At 45.1% G+C, this 22427-nt stretch overlaps 1 protein-coding gene across 7 annotated transcripts in view; it reads left to right on the top strand.

The window, feature by feature from the left end:
- The window catches only part of DNMT1 (DNA methyltransferase 1), a 113653-nt gene that overhangs the window by 5716 nt on the left and 85510 nt on the right, over positions 1 to 22427 (top strand). For 2 of the 7 annotated variants that reach the window (XM_084885657.1, XM_084885651.1), the window contains exons 2-21: positions 1537 to 1573; positions 2266 to 2373; positions 2561 to 2780; positions 4340 to 4415; positions 6544 to 6622; positions 7819 to 7856; positions 8802 to 8868; positions 10416 to 10453; positions 10945 to 11011; positions 13670 to 13704; positions 14045 to 14090; positions 14186 to 14266; positions 14342 to 14451; positions 17515 to 17633; positions 17912 to 18004; positions 18474 to 18625; positions 18783 to 18970; positions 19075 to 19255; positions 20986 to 21083; positions 21277 to 21424. In XM_084885657.1, the coding sequence (XP_084741783.1) occupies positions 1537 to 1573; positions 2266 to 2373; positions 2561 to 2780; positions 4340 to 4415; positions 6544 to 6622; positions 7819 to 7856; positions 8802 to 8868; positions 10416 to 10453; positions 10945 to 11011; positions 13670 to 13704; positions 14045 to 14090; positions 14186 to 14266; positions 14342 to 14451; positions 17515 to 17633; positions 17912 to 18004; positions 18474 to 18625; positions 18783 to 18970; positions 19075 to 19255; positions 20986 to 21083; positions 21277 to 21424 (1981 nt within the window). The remainder of the gene's footprint in view (positions 1 to 1536; positions 1574 to 2265; positions 2374 to 2560; positions 2781 to 4339; positions 4416 to 6543; positions 6623 to 7818; positions 7857 to 8801; positions 8869 to 10415; positions 10454 to 10944; positions 11012 to 13669; positions 13705 to 14044; positions 14091 to 14185; positions 14267 to 14341; positions 14452 to 17514; positions 17634 to 17911; positions 18005 to 18473; positions 18626 to 18782; positions 18971 to 19074; positions 19256 to 20985; positions 21084 to 21276; positions 21425 to 22427) is intronic. The other 5 variants (XM_084885654.1, XM_084885652.1, XM_084885653.1 and 2 more) reach the window with 5 other exon arrangements.

Below are 22427 nucleotides of genomic sequence, written 5' to 3'. Positions count from 1 at the left end.
TTTCCTGACCGCCCAAGTCAGGAGGTCCCTAGCTGGCAATGCCTGTGTCCAGTCACCCAGCCCGTTGCCTGGAATAGGGCCTGGCTTATAGTAAGGACTCACGGATGTGAGTGCCGATCAAAACTAGAAGCAGGGTCCACATCCACTTGGAACAGATACTGTAAGATGTTGGTCCAACAAAGCCTATTGCTCAAATTCCTGGCTGTGCTGATAGCACTGCCCTCAGGAAAAGCTCTGTTCCTGCCCTTGGGGCCAGTGATAACAGCCTGTGGGTGCTGGGCCAGAAGACCCAGAAGCAGTTGAGGCCTGTCCCTGCCCAGTGTGCTGCCACTCCACTGACTGTTGCTCGCCTAATGGTTAGACCTTTTGTCGCCCCACTGCCCACAGTCAGCACTCAGACTAGGAGCAGCCGAAAATCCACCTTTCCTGGGTGTCTATTGTTCCTTTATTCTCTTTCTCCCTTCCCCCCAAAGAAGCAAGATACCTCTTCAGTAATCAAATCAGACCATGATTTTCCAGCCAGACTCTTGACAGTTCTGCACTTCTGAATGTTTAGGTACAAACATTCCAAAGGATGAGCTTTTGGGCCAGGTGCCAGCTAAGCCTTCTAACTTCATGCATCGCCCCCCGGTGTGGGCACCCCTGCTGCCTTAATCTCCCTGTGTCATACCGTCCTCATTAGAAGGCTTTTAGGAATGCCAGCTGTCTGTTCCCCACAGCATCCCGGGCCTCTGGTTCTCTCATTCTGGCTGACCACGATAAGAAGGTGTACCTTCTTCTTGGCTCTTCTCAGACGCAACTAGAGAAAGACTACCTATGTTGTTTGCCGAGGCCGGTTTGGCTCAATGGATAGAGCATTGGCTTGGGGACTGAAAGGTCCCGGGTTCGATTCCGGTCAAGGGCATGTACCTTGGTTGCGGGCATATCCCCAGTAGGGGGTGTGCAAGAGGCAGCTGATCGGTGACACTCTCTCATCGATGTTTCTAACTATCTCTCTCCCTTCCTCTCTGTACAAAATCAATAAAATATATATTTAAAAAAAAAAAAAAGAAAGACTACCTATGTTGTTTAAGGGTTATCTGTACTACCACTGTAGCTGCAGTCTACTGAGCATAGGTCATCTAATTTATAGAAGGACCCTACTCTGACCTGCTTCCTTTCCCAGTACCTTTTAAAATTATATATACTGGTGGGCAAAAGTAGGTTTACAGTTGTGAGTACAGGAAATAGTTTATTATTGTATTACTCTTGTATTTAGTTGTATTACAACTGCACATTTACTTTTTACCACCCTGTATTGTTATAGAACTCCTGTATCACCTCTCACCGTCATTAAAAGAAACTATCCCCCCAAAGAGGACCTCATTTCAATTAAAGAGGCATTCTAGACATTGGGGTGGGTGGACACTTTTTCCCCCCTGACAATGTAGGTTAAGTTTATTTCCAAAGTTCTTTAAAACTGTGGTACTAATTCTTAAGGTAAACAAAGTTGCTTAACAATTGTTTTTTCCTTTTCCCTTATTTTTCTTTTCCCAGGCTCAAAGATTTGGAAAGAGATAGCTTAACCGAAAAGGTAATCACTATCTTAAAAACATTTTTACTACCAAATGTGACCGACCATCACTCTGTAGCTTGTAAAAAGATTAAGGGGATACTTATCTGGCAGGGAGATAGATACCTTGATCAGGAAGGTGGTTTTCCTAGGGTGGGGCTTACCCTTTGCACTCAGGATGTGCTGGGTGCTGGCCTTTGCAATTTCCCCAAATGAGGGAAACTCAACTAGATAATTTGTGGAAGTGGGCACCTGTGTTCGTGCTCTCCCCTGAAAAAATTTAGGTGGAATCGGTTTTTTCATAAAGTTTTGAGATAACTTGGAAATGTTCTTGTTTAATGTGCTTTGCTAATACTAGTTGACTTTTGGTAACTTGTTGACAAGTTTACCAATCTGAGTTCCAAACCATCAGTTCTGAACTATAACTTGTCTTGGTCACACTGTTTTCAGAAGCGCAGTTTTGTTCTAATATGCTATGTATGTCTGTCTCACCTCTGACCTTTTCTATTTTTCATCATTCTGGAAATGATGTGATATGATCTTAATGGAAACATCACGAAAGTGTCTTGGTGAATACTTAAGTTTTTGGCCGTCAGCATTGCCTGCCATTCAGTCATCGTTATGTGACCGGGCAGCCGAATTGTGTATTAATAATGTCCATTAGTTAGTAGCTCGGGAGTTTGGGGACTTCTAAACCTGTATCCTTCCCTTAGGAGTGTGTGAAGGAGAAATTGAATCTCTTGCACGAATTTCTGCAAACAGAAGTAAAGAATCAGTTATGTGATTTGGAAACGAAATTACATAAAGAAGAATTATCAGAGGTAAGTTTTCAGCTTCCCGGCATCCAGAAAACGTCTCTCAGGCGGCTTGTCTGTGACCAGGGAGGCGGAGTGATCCCCAGCTCCCTTTGTCACCCGATAGTTATAAAGGAAATGCGTTTGTTTCCTTATTCTCTTACTGCCACTTGTTTACATTCACTGCTACTTAAATTATCCTTTCCTGCTATAGGAGGGCTACCTGGCTAAAGTCAAATCCCTTTTAAATAAAGATTTGTCCTTGGAGAACGGAGCTCATCCTTTCAGTCGGGAAGTGAATGGATGTCTAGAAAACGGGAGTCATTCAAGTGGTGAGGACCTCAGAGTGAGAATGGCAGAGGAAAACAAGTCACCCAAATCCATGTCCAAACCTTTCACGCCCAGGAGAAGCAAGTCTGATGGAGAGGCCAAGTGTAAGCCCTTACTTCATTTACCTTGATGGAAACCGTTATCACGTAAAGAAGGGGACAGTCGGACCTGAAGCCATAGTCCTCCTGGGCAGTACTTCCTGGTTTGTTTCGTGTGTATCCCCCTAACTAGTAAATTATACTTCCTAGCTAGCTTAGGTATATGCTAATCTAAATTTTGTTTTTGACCAAGTCTTGGGCATGAGATCTCAAAACATGGCTAAGCTTATGACGTATAAGGTAACAGGAACTACTAATACTTAAGTTACTTCTGTTAATATGCCTATTGAAGCTAAATGTTTATTTTTTATTTTATTTTATTTTTTAAAAATATTGATTTTTTACAGAGAGGAAGGGAGAGGGAGAGAGAGTTAGAAACGTTGATGAGAGAGAAACATCGACCAGCTGCCTCTTACACACCCCCTACCGGGGATGTGCCCGCAACCAATGTGCATGCCTTGACCAGAATCGAACCTGGGACTCCTCAGTCTGCAGACTGACGCTCTACCACTGAGCCAAACTTGTTTCGGCTAAACATTTATTTTTAGACTCTTTTCCAGTTTGTAGTCAAAGTAACTTTCCTAGAATCTTTACATACAAAAGAGCGTGGACTTGAGTTCAGGTCCAGCTCTCAGCCACTTCACTTTTTTTTTTTTTTCAACATTTTAAAATATATTTTCTTTAATACTGATTTTTAGAGAGAGAGGAAGGAGATAGACAGAGAAGCATTGATATTGGCTGCCTCCTGCACCCCCCCTACTGGGCATCCAGCCCACAACTCTGGCATGTGCTCTAACTGGTGATCAAACCTGTGACCTCTTGGTTCCTGGGTTGATGTTCAACCTTTGAGCCACCCCAGCCAGGCTACTTTTTTTTTTTTTTTTAAATCCTCACCAAAGGATATTTTTTGCAATACTTTTGAGGGGAAGAGAGGGAGGAAAGGAAGGACAGAAACATTTGTGTGAGAGACACATAGACTGGTTGCCTCTGCACAAGCCTCGGCTGGGGCCAGGGATTGAACCTGCAACCCAGGCAGACGCCCTTGACTTGGAATCGAACCTTATGTGAACACGCTGTCACTCTAACCACTGAGAAACAGGCTTCACTTTTTGACGGTCAGGTTCCTTTTCTGGTTCAGGGTTGGCCCCTCAATAAGAGTCTGTGTAAAACTAGCAGGTAGGTGCTAATTGCCAGTTTGTTTTGTTGTTAATCCTCACTGGAGGATATTTTTCCATTAATTTTTTTAGGGAGTGGAAAAGAGAAAGACAAAGGGAAACATTAATGTGAGAGAGACACATCGGTTGGTTGCCTCCTGCATGTACCCCAACCTGCAACCAAGTTACATGCCCTTGACTAATCGAATCTGGGGCCCTTTGGTTCGTAGGCTGACGCTCTATCCACTGAGCCAAACTGGCTAGGGCCTGATTGCCAATTTTATCAAGACAGCTGTGGATTAGAGTACAGGGAAGGACACTTAATCCTCTTCATTAACTTGATGGTGCTGAAGAACTGCACCTTTGCTGTAAACTTTTTTATTCATGGTGGCTTTTTTCTTCTTTAAACAGCTGAAGTCTCACCTAGCCCCAGGATTACAAGGCAATCTACCAGGCAGACCAGCATCACCTCTCATTTCACAAGGGGGTCAGTATATAAGGAATTGACAGCTGCCTTTTCTAGGGGCTAACTGCTTTTGTAAAACATATATGGAATTAGACTTCCCATGTTGCATAGGTTTGCCTGTGGAGTTTTATTTATTAGACATTTATGAACAGCATTTTTTTTTACATTCAATACTTTGTCTAACCACTATGCTGTACACCTGAAACTAAAACAATCAACTTTATAAAGTATTCCCCTGATATTTTGAGTACCCACCTGGCACCATACATAGTTATTACAGTAGGTCCTCGGGTTATGTCAGAGATCTGTTCTTACAATGCAATTTTTGCCTTAACTCGGAACCCACCTACATAAGCACCTATGTCACTCACATGGAGCACACAGTAGTAATGAAGTGAAACAGTAAAAAAATTTAAAAGAAATAACAAGTCCTGATCTTTACTTGTGGTAAATACAGTAAATAATAAAAAGCATAAAGTACGTATGTACGTAACATCAAAACAGTGGAATTTTTTTTTTATAAATGGGTGATGGCGACGTAACCATGAAATGACATATGTCAAGTCCGACGTAACCCAAGGACTGCCTGTACAGTACTAGAGGCCTGGTGCACGGGTCCTTCAGCCTGGCCCATGGGGATTGGGCCAAAACCGGCTCTCTGACATCCCCTGAGGGGTCCCAGATTGCAAGAGGGCACAGGCCAGGTTGAAGGACCCCACCAGTGCACGATCAGGGCCAGGGAGGGACCACGGGAGGGCTCCAGGGCGTGTCCAGCCTGCCTTGCCCAGTCCTGATTGGCTGTACCCCAGCAGCAAGCTAATCTACAAGTCAGAGTGTTTTCCCCGTGGTGGTCATTGTATGTCATAGCAACTCGTCAAACAGTTGGAGGGACACTTAGCATATTAGGCTTTTATATATATAGAATATAAATTCTTTCTTAAAAATATTTTTATAGATTTTTTTACAGAGAGGAAGGGAGAGGGATAGAGAGCTAGAAACATTGATGAGAAAGAAACATCGACCAGCTGCCCCCTGCATACCCCCCACCGGGGATGTGCCTACAACCAATGTACATGCCCCTGACTGGAATCGAACCCGGGACCCCTCAGCCCGCAAACCAACGCTCCATCCACTGAGCCAAACTGGTTTCGGCTAGAATATAGACTTGACTGTATTCCCTATGCTGTATTTATATCCCTCTATGAATGGCATTTCTGAATGCCTCATTTATTTTTATTCTTAACTATAGGAAACTTTAAAAAAAAAAATTGAGGATAGTGAAATAACCTGTCACCTAGTGCTACCAGTTAATAGCTCCTGGCCATTACTTCATTTATACCCCATATACTCCAACTGGGTTACTCTAAGTGGATTACAACTCCATGTACCCCCAAGTCCCCCCAACTGGATTGGAAACAAATCCATAAATATTTCAGTAGATTTCTAGGCAAAGAAGTCCCTTTCTCTGACAAACTTTTAATTCACATTTTACTATAATTGCTAACAGTTAAAAAGACATAACATACTATTTTCATGCCTTGTAAAATGTAGCCGTTCCTTACTGTCATATACACAGTCAGTGTTCACATTTCCCTTGTGTAGCAAACGCAGTGTTTGGTTGATTTGTTCCTTAAGCCTTTCAACTAGATTCCTTCTTATTTTCTTGCCATTTGTTTGGGGGGGAAAAAGCGGGTCATTTGTCCAATAGTTTCTAGATATGTTTGTATCCTTGGTGGTTAATGTGTTCTCTTATTTCAGTTTTCCTATAATCTGGTATTTAGGTCTAGAGGCTTGATCAAATTCCAGTTTTGGGGTGGTTTTTGGTTTTTTTAAGACTTCTTCATAGATGGCTCTGTAGACTTCATCAGAGGCATGTAATGTCCCTTCTGTGATACCAGCAGCCAATGATCAATGTCTAGATTCATAATTTTTTAGGATTTGCAAAATGGAGATACTCTATATCACTCAAAGAAATATTACATTTAAAGCCACTTTCAACATCCTGACGATAAAGCCTCTCCTTGGAGGGAAGAGGGCATCCATGCCCTGAGGCTGCCCTAAGGAGGGTGGGAGGCAGGTGAGTCATTCCACACCTTCTGGAGGTCTAAGGTCTGGCCAAGCTAATGGTTGGCTTTACTGTGTTTGATAGCCCTGCTAAGCGGAGATCCGAGGAAGACCCTGGAAGAGCCAATTTGGACAGTTCTGATGATGAAGAAGACAAAGAGCAGGTAGAGCTAGTTCTAAAGTTTCTTCACTCTGCCTTTTTTGGGTACACTTGCTGATAATTGTGACTTTATACTTAGTCTAATAGACTTAAAGTGACTGTGAGAAGGTGTTAGATGTATCCTTGGACTCAGGGCAAGGCAGCCCCATCCAGAAACGTTGGAATTTTTTTCTTTTTATTTTTTTATTTTTAAAAAAATATATTTTATTGATTTTTTACAGAGAGAAAGAGAGAGGGATAGAGTTAGAAACATCGATGAGAGAGAATCATCAATCAGCTGCCTCTTGCACACCCCCTACTGGGGATGTGCCCGCAACCAAGGTACATGCCCTTGACCGGAATCAAACCTGGGACCCTTCAGTCCGCAGGCCGACGCTCTATCCACTGAGCCAAACCGGTTTTGGCAGGAATCTTTTTCTTGTTTTCCTTCCCACCTCTAGGACCCTTCAGTCCGCAGGCTGATGCTCTGTCCCCTGAGCCAAATCAGCTAGGGCCCTTTGTTTTTGTGTGTGTGTGTTTGTGTTTTTTGTTTCTTTTTTTTCTTTTTCTTTTTTGGCGAAAATGAGACTTTTAATAACTCTTGGAAGCAGGTACCCATTTTACAGGATCACCTATTTTGTTTTAAATATTTAATGGTAACAGAGAAGGAGGGAGAGAGAAAAATCAATGATGAGAGAGAATCATTGATCAGCTGCCTCCTGCACATCCCCCCACCAAGGATAGAGCCCACAGCCTGACCATGTGCCCCAACTGGGAATCGCACCGTGACTTCCTAGTTCGTAGGTCAATGCTCAGCCACTGAGCCATGCTGGCCCGGCCCTCTGCCTATTTTTATGAATAAAGCTTTACCGGAGCATAGTCATGCCTTTTCATTTACACATTGTCTCTGGTTGCTTTTGTGCTACAGAAGCAGAGTTGAATGGTTGTGGCACAGACCATGTGGATTGCAAATCTGAAATGTTGTTTTAGGCCTTTTTCAGAAATAGTTTGCCAACTCCTAATCAACTCTTGGTTGTAGAGTGTAGGGAGCTGAGTTAAAAATTTGAAGCCTCATCTCTACCTCATAGATCTGCCCAGATACTTCTGTTGTCTAGTTCCACTATACTGCAGTCACTAGCTGATACTTCAGGTTGGGTTTAGGTCTTTCTCAGAGGCTAATTTCCCCCTCTTTATCTCTCCATCCCTGCTTCTCCCTCTCAGGATGAAAAGAGGCGGCGCAGAAGTCAATCCAGAGACCTGTAAGTAGTTAAAATGCTTGTACCGCTGTGCTGTGCTGTGTGTACTTTTAATTGCTAAAGTAACTGTTCCAGAGACCCGTGACTATGTAGAGCAGGGGTCCTCAAACTTTTTAAAGTGGGGGCCAGATCACGGTCCCTCAGAGAGCTGGAGGGCCGGACTATATGAACTACTAATTCCTACTGTAACACCTTGGCTGCGCTCACTGCCCAAAAAACCTGGCGGGCAGGATCAGACTCCCCTGGGGGCTGCATGTGGCCCGCGGGCCGTATTTTGAAGACCTCTGATGTAGAGGATTACAGGGAGTTGCTGATGCTATTGGGAAACTGGATGAGTTGGGGCAGGGTTGGATAAGAAACCAAACCGGGCTCTTACTTCCTACCTTCTGCATGTCCGTGCACTCCTGTCTGCACACGCATGTGTATCCCTAAGCTTCCAGCACCGCTCATCGGCCCTTCCACACCTGAGGGGTCACAGGGGCTTCTGAAAGCCTCGTTGCAGGATTACGAGTTAGCAAAGTGCCTTTAGAGCCGTGGTTCTCAACTTTTCTAATGCCGCGACCCTTTAATACAGTTCTTCCTGTTATGGTGACTCCCAACCATAAAATTATTTTTGTTGCTATTTCATAATGGTAATTTTGCTACTGTTATGAATTGTAATGTAAATCTCTGTGTTTTCCGATGGTCTTAGGTGACCCTGCTAGCGGTCGAGTCCCACAGGTTGGGGGTCACCACAACAGGAGAAACTGTATTAAAGGGTCGCGGCATTAGAAGGGTTGAGAACCACTGCTTTAGAGCCAAGTGACATGTGACTCTTTTGGATGGGGAGAAGGTTTCCCAGATGTATTCTGAATATTTTGCTTTTTCTTAGGGAGGCATTGGTTTGTTGTTTGCAAGCTGGCGATTAGTTTTTCTGAGCTAATACTCGGCATATATTTGTTTAACCAGCAGAGCTGCCGGACGGAAACCTGAAAAAGAATCACAAGATTCTGATGGAAAAGATGAGGATGAAAAGGTAAGGCCTTGCTTTTTCACTGTTACCACATTTTATACACCCATTGGCTGGAATGTGAAAGTGGCTTTTTAAAGGTTGCTTTTTTGTGTGCCCTGACTAGTGTGGCTCAATTAGTTGAGCATGGTCCCATGCACCAAAAGGTCATCAGTTCTATTCCTGGTCAGGGCACATGCCTGGGTTGCAGGCAGCTAGATCTCTCCCTCTTCCCCCACCCCCACTCCTCCCTCCCTCTCTAACATCAGTGAAAACAAAAATTTTTGGAAGTTGCTTTTTTGTTATGGAAATAATCAAACATACCAAAAAGTAGGCAGAATAGGGTAGGAGATTCTCATTCTTGTAATCCTTCAGCAGTTATCGTCTCAATACCAAATGTGTTTTAGCCAACCCTCACTCATTCTCATTACCCTCTCTTCACTGGATGATGAACAAATCCCAGATATATTATTAAAATATTTACAGAACTGTCCTGGCTGGTTGGCTCAGTGAATAGTGTATGTTGGCCTGCGGACTAAAGGGTCCCAGGTTCGATTCTGGTCAAAGGCATATGCCCGGGTTGCAGGCTTGATTCCCAATAGGCATGCAGGAGGCAGGCAGTCAGTGATTCTCTGTCATCATTGATGTTTCTGTTTCTCCCTCTGGTTCTCTGAAATTAATAAAAATATATTTTAAAAAATATTTACAGAACTGCTTATAAAAGGAAAGGACTCTTTGTTGTTAATCCTCCCCCAAGTATATTTTTCCATTGATTTTTTTTGGGGGGGGGGGCAGAGAGAGAGAGAGAAAAATCAGTGTCAGAGATACACATCCATTGATTGCCTCCTGCATGCGTCCCTACCAGGGCCAGGACCAAGGTTCGATTCTTTGACTGGAATTGAACCTAGGACCCTGCAGTCCTCGGCTAATGCTCTATCCACTGAGCGAAACCAGCTAGGGCCCTCTCTGTCGTTTTTGTTTGTTTGTTTTTAATATTTCTTGATATCAGAGGAAGGGGAAGGGGGAGAGAGATAGAAACATCAATGATAAGAGAGAATCATTGATCAGCTGCCTCCTGCACATCCCCCCATCAAAGATCGAGCCCACAGCCTGACCATGTGCCCTAACCGGGAATCGCACTGTGTCTTCCTGATTCATAGGTCAATGCTCAACCACTGAGCCATGCCTGCCAGGCCCCTCTATTTTTATGAATAAAGCTTTATCGGAGCATAGTCATGTCTTTTCATTTACACATTGTCTCTGGTTGCTTTTGTGCTACAGAAGCAGAGTTGAATGGTTGTGGCACAGACCATGTGGATTGCAAATCTGAAATGTTGTTTTAGGCCTTTTTCAGAAATAGTTTGCCAACTCCTAATCAACTCTTGGTTGTAGAGTGTAGGGAGCTGAGTTAAAAATTTGAAGCTTCATCTTTACCTCATAGATCTGCCCAGATTCTTCTGTTGTCTAGTTCCACTATACTGCAGTCACTAGCTGATACTTCAGGTTGGGTTTAGGTCTTTCTCAGAGGCTAATTTCCCCCTCTTTATCTCTCCATCCCTGCTTCTCCCTCTCAGGATGAAAAGAGGCGGTGCAGAAGTCAATCCAGAGACCTGTAAGTAGTTAAAATGCTTGCACCGCTGTACTGTGCTGTGTGTACTTTTAATTGCTAAAGTAACTGTTCCAGAGACCCGTGACTATGTAGAGGATTACAGGGAGTTGCTGATGCTATTGGGAGACTGGATGAGTTGGGGCAGGTTTGGATAAGAAACCAAACTGGGCTCTCACTTCCTACCTTCTGCATGTCCGTGGCACTCCTGTCTGCACAGGCATATGTATCCCTTAGCTTCCAGCACCGCTCATCTGCCCTTCCACACCTGAGGGGTCATACAGAGCTTCGGAAAGCCTCGTTGCAGGATTACGAGTTAGCAGTGTGTCTTTAGAGCCATGTGACATGTGGCTCTTTTGGATGGGGAGAATCTGTTTCCCAGATGTATTCTGGGTATTTTGCTTTTTCTTAGGGAGGCGTTGGTTTGTTGTTTGATGCAAGCTGGCGATATGGTTAGTTTTTCTGAGCTAATCGTCAGCATATATTTGTTTAACCAGCAGAGCTGCCAAACGGAAACCTGAAAAAGAATCACAAGATTCTGATGGAAAAGATGAGGATGAAAAGGTAAGGCCTTGCTTTTTCACTGTTACCACATTTTATGCACCCATTGGCTGGAAATATTAAAGCAGCTTTTAAAAGTTCTTTTTTTGTGCCTTGACTAGTGTGGCTCAGTTGGTTGAGCATAGTCCCATGCACCAGAAGGTCATCAGTTCTATTCCTGGTCAGGGGGTATAGGAGGCAGCTACTCAGTGTTTCTCTCACACATGGATGTTTCTTCCTCCTTCTCTCTCTCTTCTCTCTCTCAAATCAATGAAAAGAAAATTTTTTTAAAAATTGCTTTTTTGTTATGGAAATATTCAAACATACCAAAAAGTAGGTAGAATAGGGTAGGAAACACTCACATTCTCAACCTTCAACAAATATCATCTTGTGACCAAATATGTTTTATCCAACAAATCCCAGACATATTATTAAAATATTTACAGAACTTATAAAAAGAAAACTTTTTTGTTGTTGTTTTGTTAATCCTCCTCCCCGGATATTTTTCCAATGATTTTTTTTTTTTTTTTTTTTTTTTTGAGTGGAAGGGAAGTGGGGGCGGGCTGTTGGGGGGGAGGGAAACATTGATCAGTTGCCTCCTACATGTGCCCCAACCAGGGATGGGGGACTGAGTCTGCAACCCTGGTATGTGCCCTAGACCAGATTTGAACCAAGGACTCTTCAGTCCACTAGCTGACACTCTATCCACTGAGCCTAACCCACTAGAGTGGAAAGAACTCTTTTTAAACTTTGGCACAATCTCATCATCATAACACAATAATATTGAGGTATAGTCTGTTCAAACCTCCCTGCTAGTCTCCATGTGTTTTTTGTGGATTAAAACACACACGCACATGCATGCACACGCACACACACGCGCGTGTGTGTGTGTGTGTGTGTGTGTGTATAAATTTTTATTTCAGAGAGAAGAGAGAATCATGGATGATGAGAGAGAATCATTGGTCAGCTGCCTCTTGCAGGCACCCTACTGGGATTGAGCCCACAACTTGGACATGTGCCCTGACGGAATCAAACCCTGAACTCCTGGTTCATGGGTCAATGCTCAGCCACTGAGGCACACAGCTGGGCTCCATTTTTTTTTTTTAATTTCTTTATTGATTAAGGTATCACATATTTGTCCTCATCCCCCCATTCCAATCCCCCACCCCTCCCCATTCATGCCCCCATCCCTCCTATTGTCCTTGACCACTGGTTAGGCTCAGATGTGTGCACACAGTCCTTTGGTTGACCTCCCCTTTATCCCCGCCCTCCCCCTGAGGCCTAGCAGTCCGACCCACGGCTCCACCCATTGCCTCTGGGCCTGCTCTTGTTTCCGTCTTGTTTTTACAGTTTATTTAAATCTGTACAGTGTATCTGGTTGATACTTGTCTCACCAGAGTTTGATCTCTCTCCTTTTACTTGTCATATATGGAAGGAACCTGTTTATCTGTAGTTTCTGGGTTCTGGATTTAGCCCCTTGCACTCCTCTTGCATTTAACATTTCCTCTAACCCTGCAGACTGATAGGTCCAGAGGCTTGACCAAAGCTTGACCAGATGCAGGGCTTTTGTTGTCCAGAGGACTTACATCACACCAAATGGCACAGTTTCTCTTTATGGTGTTAAGATTGATCACTGGGCTCAGATGCTGTGTGCCAGATCCATCCATTATAGAGTCCCCCTCAGTTTTTCACCTGTTTTTAACAGTCATTGCTTAACCCCATTATTTCACCAGGAGTTGCAAAGTGGTGATAGTCTTAATCCCCTCATTCCTTCATTTTTGCAAAATAATTCTAGAAATACGTTTCCCCTTGTATTCGTCTGCTCCGGCTGCCATAACTAAACACCAGCACCTGGTTGGTGTAAACAAGACATTTTCTTCCGTTCTGGAGATGGAAGTCTAAGATCAAAATGCTGGCCCTTCTCACTGGGCCCTCATGTGGCCTTTCCCTGTGTGAGCACAGAGGGAGAGTGAGCTCTGGTGTCTTTTCCCCTTATAAGGACACCATTCCTATTGGATTAGTACCTCAGCACCATACGGCTTCATTTAACTTAGTCACTTTCTTAAAAGCCCCGTCTCCAAATAGTCACATTTGGGATTAGGGTCTCCATATATGAATTGAGGGTACAATTCAGTCCATAGCACCCCCTCATCAGCTATTTTGAGTTACCACTTGTATAGGAAGCTAAGGGGTGTGTGTGTGTGTGTGTGTGTGTGTGTGTGTGTTTTAATTGGTCTCTTAAGTCTTTAAGGAAGTCTTTGGTTATAAGGATTTTGATAAGTCTACACACTGGAGATGGCTCTGGTCTCTCTGGTTCTTTGCCTTCTTCCCTACCTCTGACTAGATTTTTAAAAAAATGTTTTTATTGATTTTTTAGATAGAGAGGAAGGGAGAGTGAGAGAGACTGAGTAGGGGAGAGTGAGAGAGATAGAAACATCAATGGGCTGCCTCTTGCACACCCCCGCTGCGGATTAAGCCTACAACCAGTGCATGTGCCCTGACCAGGAATTGAACCGGTAACCTCTTGGTGCATGTGATGATGCTCAATTGCTCAATCCACTGAGCAACACCAGCCAGACTTGACTAGGTTTTGTCATAACCACATATGTAAAATTCTTAACTCTGAAGCATTATGCAGATGTAAAAATACTTTCTTAGTCTTCACTCTGATTTCCCATTTAGGAGGAGAAGAGACGGAGATCAACATCCAAAGAACCGTAAGACCTTGGTTTTGTCTTTATACTTAGCAGATAATCATATTAAAATAATTGTTCTAGAAAGGAAAAGAGGTTGTAGTGACTGGCCAGGCTAGCCTTAGCTTTAAATCGCATAGGTTGGGTCTGTGAGCAGAGAACCAAGACGTTCCAATACTTCCCAGTGAGGCAGGTCCCCTTCGTGTGGTAAAGAGACACTTGTGGCCTAGCGCCTTGCCCCTTAGGCAGCCTGGTAATCATCTGTGTCAGGTGGTTTAGGTATGACTTTGACAGTGAATTCTAATAGTTTCTCTTTTCAGTCATTTCAGAACTTACCTTGTGTTTTGTTTTGTTTTCCCTCCAGTGATGAGAAAAAAGTAGCTCAAACCAAAACAATACTGTCTCCCAAGGTAAGCATGCATCTGGGGATAAAACCGTTAGTACAACACTAATGGGGTTGCTTAGGGCTGGCTCTCTGAGCCCCATTTGTGTCATGCCCCCACAGAACCAGCTTCAAAAGTGCCTTCAGTGTGGACAGTATCTGGATGACCCTGAACTAAAGTATGAACATCATCCCCCTAACGCAGTAAGTTCCAGCTCTATCTTCAGCTTTTTCTTTCCTGTCTCTTATGCCTCTGCTTAATGGTCCAATGTCTCTCAGGTGGATGAAGTACCGATGTTGACAAATGAAAGACTGTCCATCTTCGATGCCAATGAATCTGGCTTTGAGAGTTATGAATATTTCCCCCAAAACAGACTGACATGCTTCAGGTACTGATATGCTTCTTCATTGTGACAGGGCACTTCCCTAAAGATGCCTGAGTTCTTAATATCTCTAGCGCCTCACCTGCAGCATTTCCTATGTTGCTAACACTGGGTGGATAAAAGCCACAAAGCCCTGGTGGAAGTATAGTAGATATTTGCTGGGGGCTGTTTTTTTGTTTGTTTGTTTGTTTTTTGGCGGGGGGGGGGGGGTTATACTTGTCAAGTATTCAGTTTGTATATATTCTGGAGGTCATTTCATTCAAATGAGGACCAACTTTGTACTAGGTACTGCACTAGGTGTTATGAATATAGCACTTCAGATCCCTGCTTTTACAGAGGCAGAACAAAGTTATGCCTGTCAGGTAGTTAGGATGATAACACAAGTAAAAAGCATGGTAGCAGAGAGTGGGTAGGAGAAAGAAGTTGTGTTTAGATGGTAGAGAGCTGTGGCCAGTGTGGTTCAATTGATGGAGCATCCTGGGTACCAGAAGGTTGCAGATTCGATTCCCATTCAGGGCACATACTCGGGTTGCCAATTTGATCCTCAATCGGAATGCATTCAGGAGGCAACTGGTCAATTTTCTCTCCCCTTTCTCTCTAAAAAATAAAGAATGGTGGGGAAATGACTTCAGCAAGACTCAGTGGCATAAGAGAACAGGCCAAGGGGATAACTAGCGAAAGACATCTCAGGAGGAGGGAATAGCAGGTACAAAGGCTCAGAGGTGGGCATTGGTTAGCAATGCAAGATTCAAGTGATGAGGCCGGTGGGGCTCGGAGGAGGCCAAGGTGTGGAGTGAGAGTTAGTGGGTGGAGCAGGGAGCCAGGGAGCCGGGGAGAAGGCTAGATCATACAGCGCTTTGCAGGCTATGCTATTGACTCCAGGATTTTCTGATGATCCATGGTGTGTGGACTATATCTTTGGCAAGGCTCAAACAAACCCTTGAGTGAACAGAATCCCCATGCTTTTCACCACCTTTCAATTTAGTCAGCTCCCTCTTGCTGAAGGTGCAGCTGCTTTGTGCAGAACAGAGGCTTCACTTTGTTCCTTCGTGGTAAGGGCTTGGCTGCAGGACCAGCCCATGTCTCTTTCAGGCCTCGGCACATGCTGCTTCTCTTCCTGAAGAAGTATCACAGGGGCAAGTGGATCACCTCAATAATACCTGTTGTTAGCCGCAGGTGGACATTAGTTTGGGCAGCCCTTTCTGACACCCTGGCCCCATAGCAGATCGAGGGGTTCCTATACCCTGGGACAAGACCCCAGTGTTCCTTCTGTGGCACTTCTCACACTCCTGTGGTGGATTGGTTGTATGCCCCTCTCCCAATACAATTGGGATTCTGACCCATTTTGGGATGCTGTTCAACTACCGGCGACCTCCTGTTCATCTTCCAAACCTCTGCCTGATGACACAACCAAATATGTTGTGTTGACGTAGCTGGCATTCCTGTAGGATTGTGCCTTCCTGTAGCATTCCTCAGGCCAGAGGCTGGAAGAGGACTAGAAGCGGAAGCCATGGTGTGCTGTAGATTCATTCCTGTGTGGTTGGAGGGTAGCAATAAAGACAAATTCCCAGGAGAAATGTGCCTTTTAGCATCAGTCCGTCAAAGCCAGACTGAGTTATTCAGGGACTTACTTACCTTGAATACATGGGCTGAACGTGGTGGGTGGAAACAAGTCAGGTGAGGTTCATCCTGTAAACCAGTGGGTCCTGCCCCCGCCTAGGACTTAGAGCTCCTTTGACGTCACATCTACTGATACAGCCCAGTTGGCTGGGCGGTGGATCCTTGTTTTCTGTGGGTTTGCAATATGTGCCTTCCCTTGATGTGTGTCCATCTTTCCCACTGGACTTCAAGTCTCAAGAGCAGGGCTGCCTGGCTCATAGCAGAGGAGCTCAACTCAAGGTGTTCATTTCTCTTTTTAAAAAGGTTTTGTGAGATTTCAAGATGAGGGTTTCTGGCTTCCAGGCCCTTACGCTATGGGAGCGGTGGGAGATGGTCCAGGAGACTGTACAGGTCCCATGTGGACCGGCTGGGACTCAGGGATAGCGTGGCATCTCCAATGTAGGAGCGTAGTCCCTGAGGCCAGCATGAGCAGGTCCCTAAGCAGAACCCCTGATTGATCCTGCGTAAGGAGGAACTTTCTTCCAACTGTCAAGGAGTGTCTCCGGAAGGTGGGACCATGGATGCCCTTAAACCTGAGCTTTACCTCTAGACAGAGGCAGAAGCCCTTCACATATCCCTGATGTACCTCACTTTTTATGACATTACACAATATGCTTTGTTTTATTAAATTTTTTATTGAGACAAAACTCCTATAATACAAAACTAACCATGTAAGAAATATTTTCAGAGGTAAATCCATAGAAACGGAAAGCAATCTGTGGTTGGTGGGCGTGGAGAGGGACTAGGGAGTGACTGCTTAATGGGTATGAGGTTTTATTTTGTTCAGTGAAAATGTTTTGGAGCTAGGTAGAGGTGGTCGCACAACTATGGGTAGAATGTGTTTAAGAGTGATGTTTGTTAGCATCATGCCAAGCGTGGGTGCAGTGAGTTGCTCTCGGATTTCTCATCATTCACTGTCTCATTGATCTCTTGGTGTTGCCTTTGCAGATACCTGTACTTTTTTTATTTTTTAATGTTTTTATTGATATTAAAATATGTTTGGAGACGGAGAGAGAGAAACATCAATGAGAGAGAATCATTGATTGGCTGCCTCCTGCGCACACACACACCCACCACCACCCCCTCTACCCCCCACACTGGGGATCGAGCCAGCAACCCAGGTATGTGCCCTGACCAGGAATCCAACCATGATCTCCTGGTTCATAGGTTGACGCTCAACCACTGAGCCACACTGGCCAGGTTACTTGTACTCTCGATGCACCGGTAGGAGGATCAGGTAGAAGCTGTTTGGGTCAGAGAACACTGTACTCATCTAGTGATCTGGCCACAAGAAAGATAAGAGTCTAGGAATTGCAGGTAGTCACTGTCACCTTGTGTCTGAACTTGACTCGGTGCTGCAGCTTGCCTTCACTGGTCAGCTGGCTAACACACTCTTTGTTGCCCGTCTAGTGTGTACTGTAAACGTGGTCACCTGTGCCCCATTGACACTGGTCTCATTGAGAAGGATGTTAAGCTCTACTTTTCTGGTTCAGCAAAACCGATATATGATGATGACCCGTCTCCTGAGGGTAAGTGGAACGTCCCTGCTTATGTTTGGGATAGATATTTTAAAAACAAACAACTCGCCTACAAAGCACTGTTCAGCTGGAATTCCTGCCTCTCAAAGTCAGGGATTGTGGTCTCTGAACAGCTATAAGGAAATGCTCTCTGCCTGATGAGGACTGCCTGCCTCGGCTGATAAGGGATGTCAGCTCAGCTGGGCACTTGGGGCCTGTGAGATTTTTATAGGAATCATAGCTCTGAGTCCATTTCCTTTCAAGAAACTGTTCTCTTTCCCATCTCTTAGGTGGTGTTAATGGCAAAAACCTTGGCCCCATCACTGAATGGTGGATCACTGGCTTTGACGGAGGTGAAAAGGCTCTCATTGGCTTCAGCACCTGTAAGTATGTGGCTAACGGTGGACTGTTCTGGGTTATGAAAGGAGACTTTGCTCCCGTCCTCCCAGGGGCTTGGTTGGGCTTTTGGACGTCTCAACAAGCTCACGTGAACACCACTGACCATGTGGTAATCATGTGAGGTTCTGGGATGGCCTCTCATGTTAATTACAGCTGGCCTTGGAATCAACCCTCTAGTTATACGAGTGGGTCATATTCTTGCAACTCAAACCCAGACAAAATTTCAAAAGCCAGAGATGAGCGAAGTGGAAACTCCTTAGCCAGTTCTCTGATCGGCTCAAATAGGCCACTTCTGAATGCACTCATAATTCTGATTGCACTTGACATTTGTGACATTAGCTGTGGAATGACTTAGACTCCTCCTAAGCTTCATAGACTCATCTCTGCTCTTCAGCCACCATAGCTGCCATCAGGTTCAAACTGCTTTCTAACAACACCTTCTGCTCACTGCAGCCTACGCGGAATACATTCTCATGGAGCCCAGCCCAGACTACTCGCCCATGTTCAGCTTAATGCAGGAGAAGATCTACATAAGTAAGATAGTCGTTGAGTTCCTGCAGAGCAACCGTGACGCGACCTATGAAGACCTGATCAATAAGATTGAGGTACGGGGTTAGGTAATTTGTAATCTGGGGCTCACCCCTAATTATATGCAATGTATAGATCTTGCTGGAAAACGCATGTCTAGAATTAGCAGAAACTTTTTTAGTTTGATTAGAATAGGTTTGCTTAAGCCTGAGAAACTTCTGTTATTTCTTAAAGACCACAGTTCCTCCTTCGGTGCTCAACCTGAATCGGTTCACTGAGGATTCTCTCCTGCGACATGCTCAGTTTGTGGTGGAACAAGTGGAGAGTTACGACGCGGCTGGGGACAGTGATGAACTGCCCATCTTCCTGACCCCCTGCATGAGGGACTTGATCAAGCTGGTGGGGGTCACCCTAGGAAGAAGGTAAGGCGCGGCAGGAATAGAATTGAAGACCTGATTGCAGAGAAGGCGGAGTGTCCCATGCCCTCTTCCCCACCCCGCTAACATGATGGGAACCTTTCTCCCAGAAATGAGAAACGTCGAGCCATCAGTCACTCCACCAAGGAGAAGGACAAAGGCCCCACGAAAGCTACCACCACCAAGCTGGTCTACCAGATCTTCGACACTTTCTTCGCAGAACAAATCGAAAAGGATGACAGAGAAGACAAGGAGAATGCCTTCAAACGCCGACGGTGCGGCGTCTGCGAGGTAACCTCATCTGGGCTGGGCTCACCATGTAATCTGAGCAGCTCGCTTCCTCTTTCTGGCTTGAGATGCTGACTGTTCAGATATGATCCCTAGGACGTAAGCTGGGAGGAAGTTGGTGATCTGGGAAAATTGCATGCCTTGGAGAACAAATAGGTTGATAGATAGCTGTTGAAATCCATGTGCTCAGATGCTTTGCTGTTGATGCCCCTCTCACTAACTCAGGAGCCTAGCCCGCTGGGTGGTGTTTGCTTTGCCTACATCTCCTTGTGTCTGAAGGTCCCAGTGTGAGGGCAGAGAGAGTGACTTCCTCCGAGGGGAGGACATCCTTCAGGAGCCTGCCTTGTCTTATTCCATAACTTTCCCAGAAAAGTGGGGATCTGTCAACTTAAATTAGAGATTTGAGGCTTTAAAAGACTTCTTTGCCCAGCCAGTGTGGCTCAGTGGTTGAGATCGACCTATGAACCAGGAGGTCACTGTTCGATTCCCGGTCAGGGCACACGTCCAAGTTGTAGCTCAATCCCCATTGTGTGGTGTGCAGTAAGCAGCCGGTCAGTGGTTCTCTCATCAGTGATGTTTCTGTCCGTCTGTCTCTCTTTCTCTTTCTCTCCCCACCCCCCTCTAAAGTCAATTAAAAAGAAACACACACACACACAGACACACCCCTTTACCTCTTTCTGTGAATTTTAAATATTTGAATCTCCCTAATCTTCTATGACCCAGAGATCGGATGTATTTTGGTATCTGTTATTTGACTTATTTTGGATGAAAACTTGGATGCAAAAATATAGCAGCTGCCTTTAGAACTGCCCTGTGTTCACACTGTCCACTGGATTCAGAGCTTTTTTTTTTTTTCTTTAGTGACAGCCCTGAACAGGAATTTGCACATTCTTACCATTCATGTGTTGGTTTTACTTTTTTCATCTAGCATATGTATCAAGCCTTAAAAATATTTGTTTAAATATACATAACTGGTATTTTTGTCATCATGTTATGTGTTCATGTAGGTAGATCTAGTTAATTCATTTTGACTATTTCATCATGCTGCTTTATATGACAGTCCCAACTTGCCCCTCAATAGTGTGCAACTTTTGATTTTATAATAATTTTTGATATGATATAGCAGCATCCTTGAACAAGACTTCCGTGTCTACCCCTATTTCTTTTAAATTTTTTAATTAATCCTTGCCTAAGGATATATATTCCCATTGATTTTATTTATTTATGGAAAAATGGAAGGGACTGGAAAGGCAGAGAGAGGGAAACATTGATGTGAGAGATGCACATCGATTGGTTGCCTCCTACACACATCCCAAAGGGGACGCGGGATTGAGCCTACAACCGAGGTATGTGCCCTTGACCCGAATCAAACCCAAGACTCTCCAGTCTGCAGCTGACGCTCTAACCACTGAGCTCACCAGCTAGGGCTGCCCCTATTTTGAAGTAGAATTGCTGGGTGTGGGTTCTGTCCTTTGATAGAGAAAACTGCTCTCCAAGAGGTGCTACCAACTTAAAACCTGTGAGCAGAACCAGTTTCCCCACGTTTCAACACCAACATACCCCACTTAACCTTTGCTAATCTGGGGGGTGTGACTGGTAGGTACCTTGTTCTTAACTCCCTCAGCTCCCTTACCTCGAAATGAGGCTAACTCTAAAAGTTCTAGCATGGTAACCAGGTTTTTAATGAATTACAAATTGTTACTAATGGTCATTTGACTTTTTAAATCTTTCAGGTTTGTCAGCAGCCCGACTGTGGAACGTGTAAAGCCTGTAAGGACATGGTTAAGTTCGGCGGCAGCGGCCGGAGCAAACAAGCCTGCCTAAAGCGGAGGTAGGCTTTGAGCATGCTGGTCTGGTAGCTGAGGGCTGTGCGCTGGGGCGGGTAGCTGTGTTGAAATGTGCAGGACAGGCGGCAGTGCTTCACCTCCCTTTGCCCCCAGGCCTGGCCTGTTATCTGACCCAAACAGCCCTAGGCAGTCTTACTGAAGAAAGGGACCTTATTTAATAATCAAGAGAGTTTGTAGGTGTCCCAATATGGCCATGAAGGAGGCCGATGACGACGAAGAGGAGGATGACGATATCCCAGAGATGCCGTCACCCAAAAAGATGCATCAGGGGAAGAAAAAGAAACAGAACAAGGACCGGATCTCTTGGATTGGAGAAGCTGTTAAGGTAATCCTGCAGCAGGTTCTCTGCCTTCTGAACGCACCCTCCTGAGAAGCAAGCTGTTTCCTGGTGTCTCGCCACCAGGCCTCTAAGCAGCCTGAATCCTGCTCGCTTGACCATGGTCCAGGTCCGTGGCCACACACAAGAAGTGTTTTTATTTGTCTGCCCAAAGACTTGGTTTCCTTAAAGTTCCAAAATGGGTAATTGACACAGTTCAGGGGTGTCAGACTGCTTCCCCTTCAAAGCTCCTTTTGAAGAGTTGTCAACGTCTCTTGCCTGGGAGTGGGTGTCTTTCGGCACCAGCAAATCCCTTACTGGTCATTCCGTGGTTATCTCTCCATCTAAGGCTCAGTTCCTTTACCAAAGTTAGAGAGCGGGTGTCCTTTGCACTGCTTTCTCCTTGTTTATAAGAGGAAGACACAAGTCGGTTTATTCAGCGAGCGTGAGGCCTCCCTCCGCCGGGTGCTGCTTCGGGCCTGGATGTGACTCAGCCCCTGCCCTGTGGTGGTGATGCTTCAGGGCAGGACAGACACATGCCCGCTGGGCTGGTAGAGAGGAGGAAGGGGCCTGGGGCCCCGAGGCTTTCCTAAGGAGGCGACAGCTGAGATGGGACCCAGGAGGTGGGAGAGGAACCGTCGGGGAAGATGTGGGGAAGAACCAGGGCGCAGGCCCTGAGGTGGGAATCGCTCTCCTGTGGGAGAAGAGGAATAATAAGCCCTGTGTGGCTGAAAGCAATCAGGGATGGGATGTTGCTTTAAGACCACAGCGAAGCCGAAACCGGTTTGGCTCAGTGGATAGAGCGTCGGCCCGCGGACTGAAAGGTCCCGGGTTTGATTCAGGTCAAGGGCATGTACCTTGGTTGCGGGTCCCCAGTAAGGGGTGTGCAAGAGGCAGCTGATCAATGTTTCTCTCTCATCGATGTTTCTAACTCTCTATCCCTTTCTCTTCCTCTCTATAAAAAAACAATAAAATATATTAAAAAAAAAAGAAAAAAAGACCACAGTGAATA

The sequence above is a fragment of the Pipistrellus hanaki genome (genome assembly GCF_964339955.1).
Source record: "Pipistrellus hanaki genome assembly, chromosome: 5".
NCBI classification, from domain to species: Eukaryota; Metazoa; Chordata; class Mammalia; order Chiroptera; family Vespertilionidae; genus Pipistrellus; species Pipistrellus hanaki.
The sequence above is the reverse complement of the archived record's forward strand: the minus strand, read 5'-3'. Positions and strand labels throughout refer to the sequence as shown.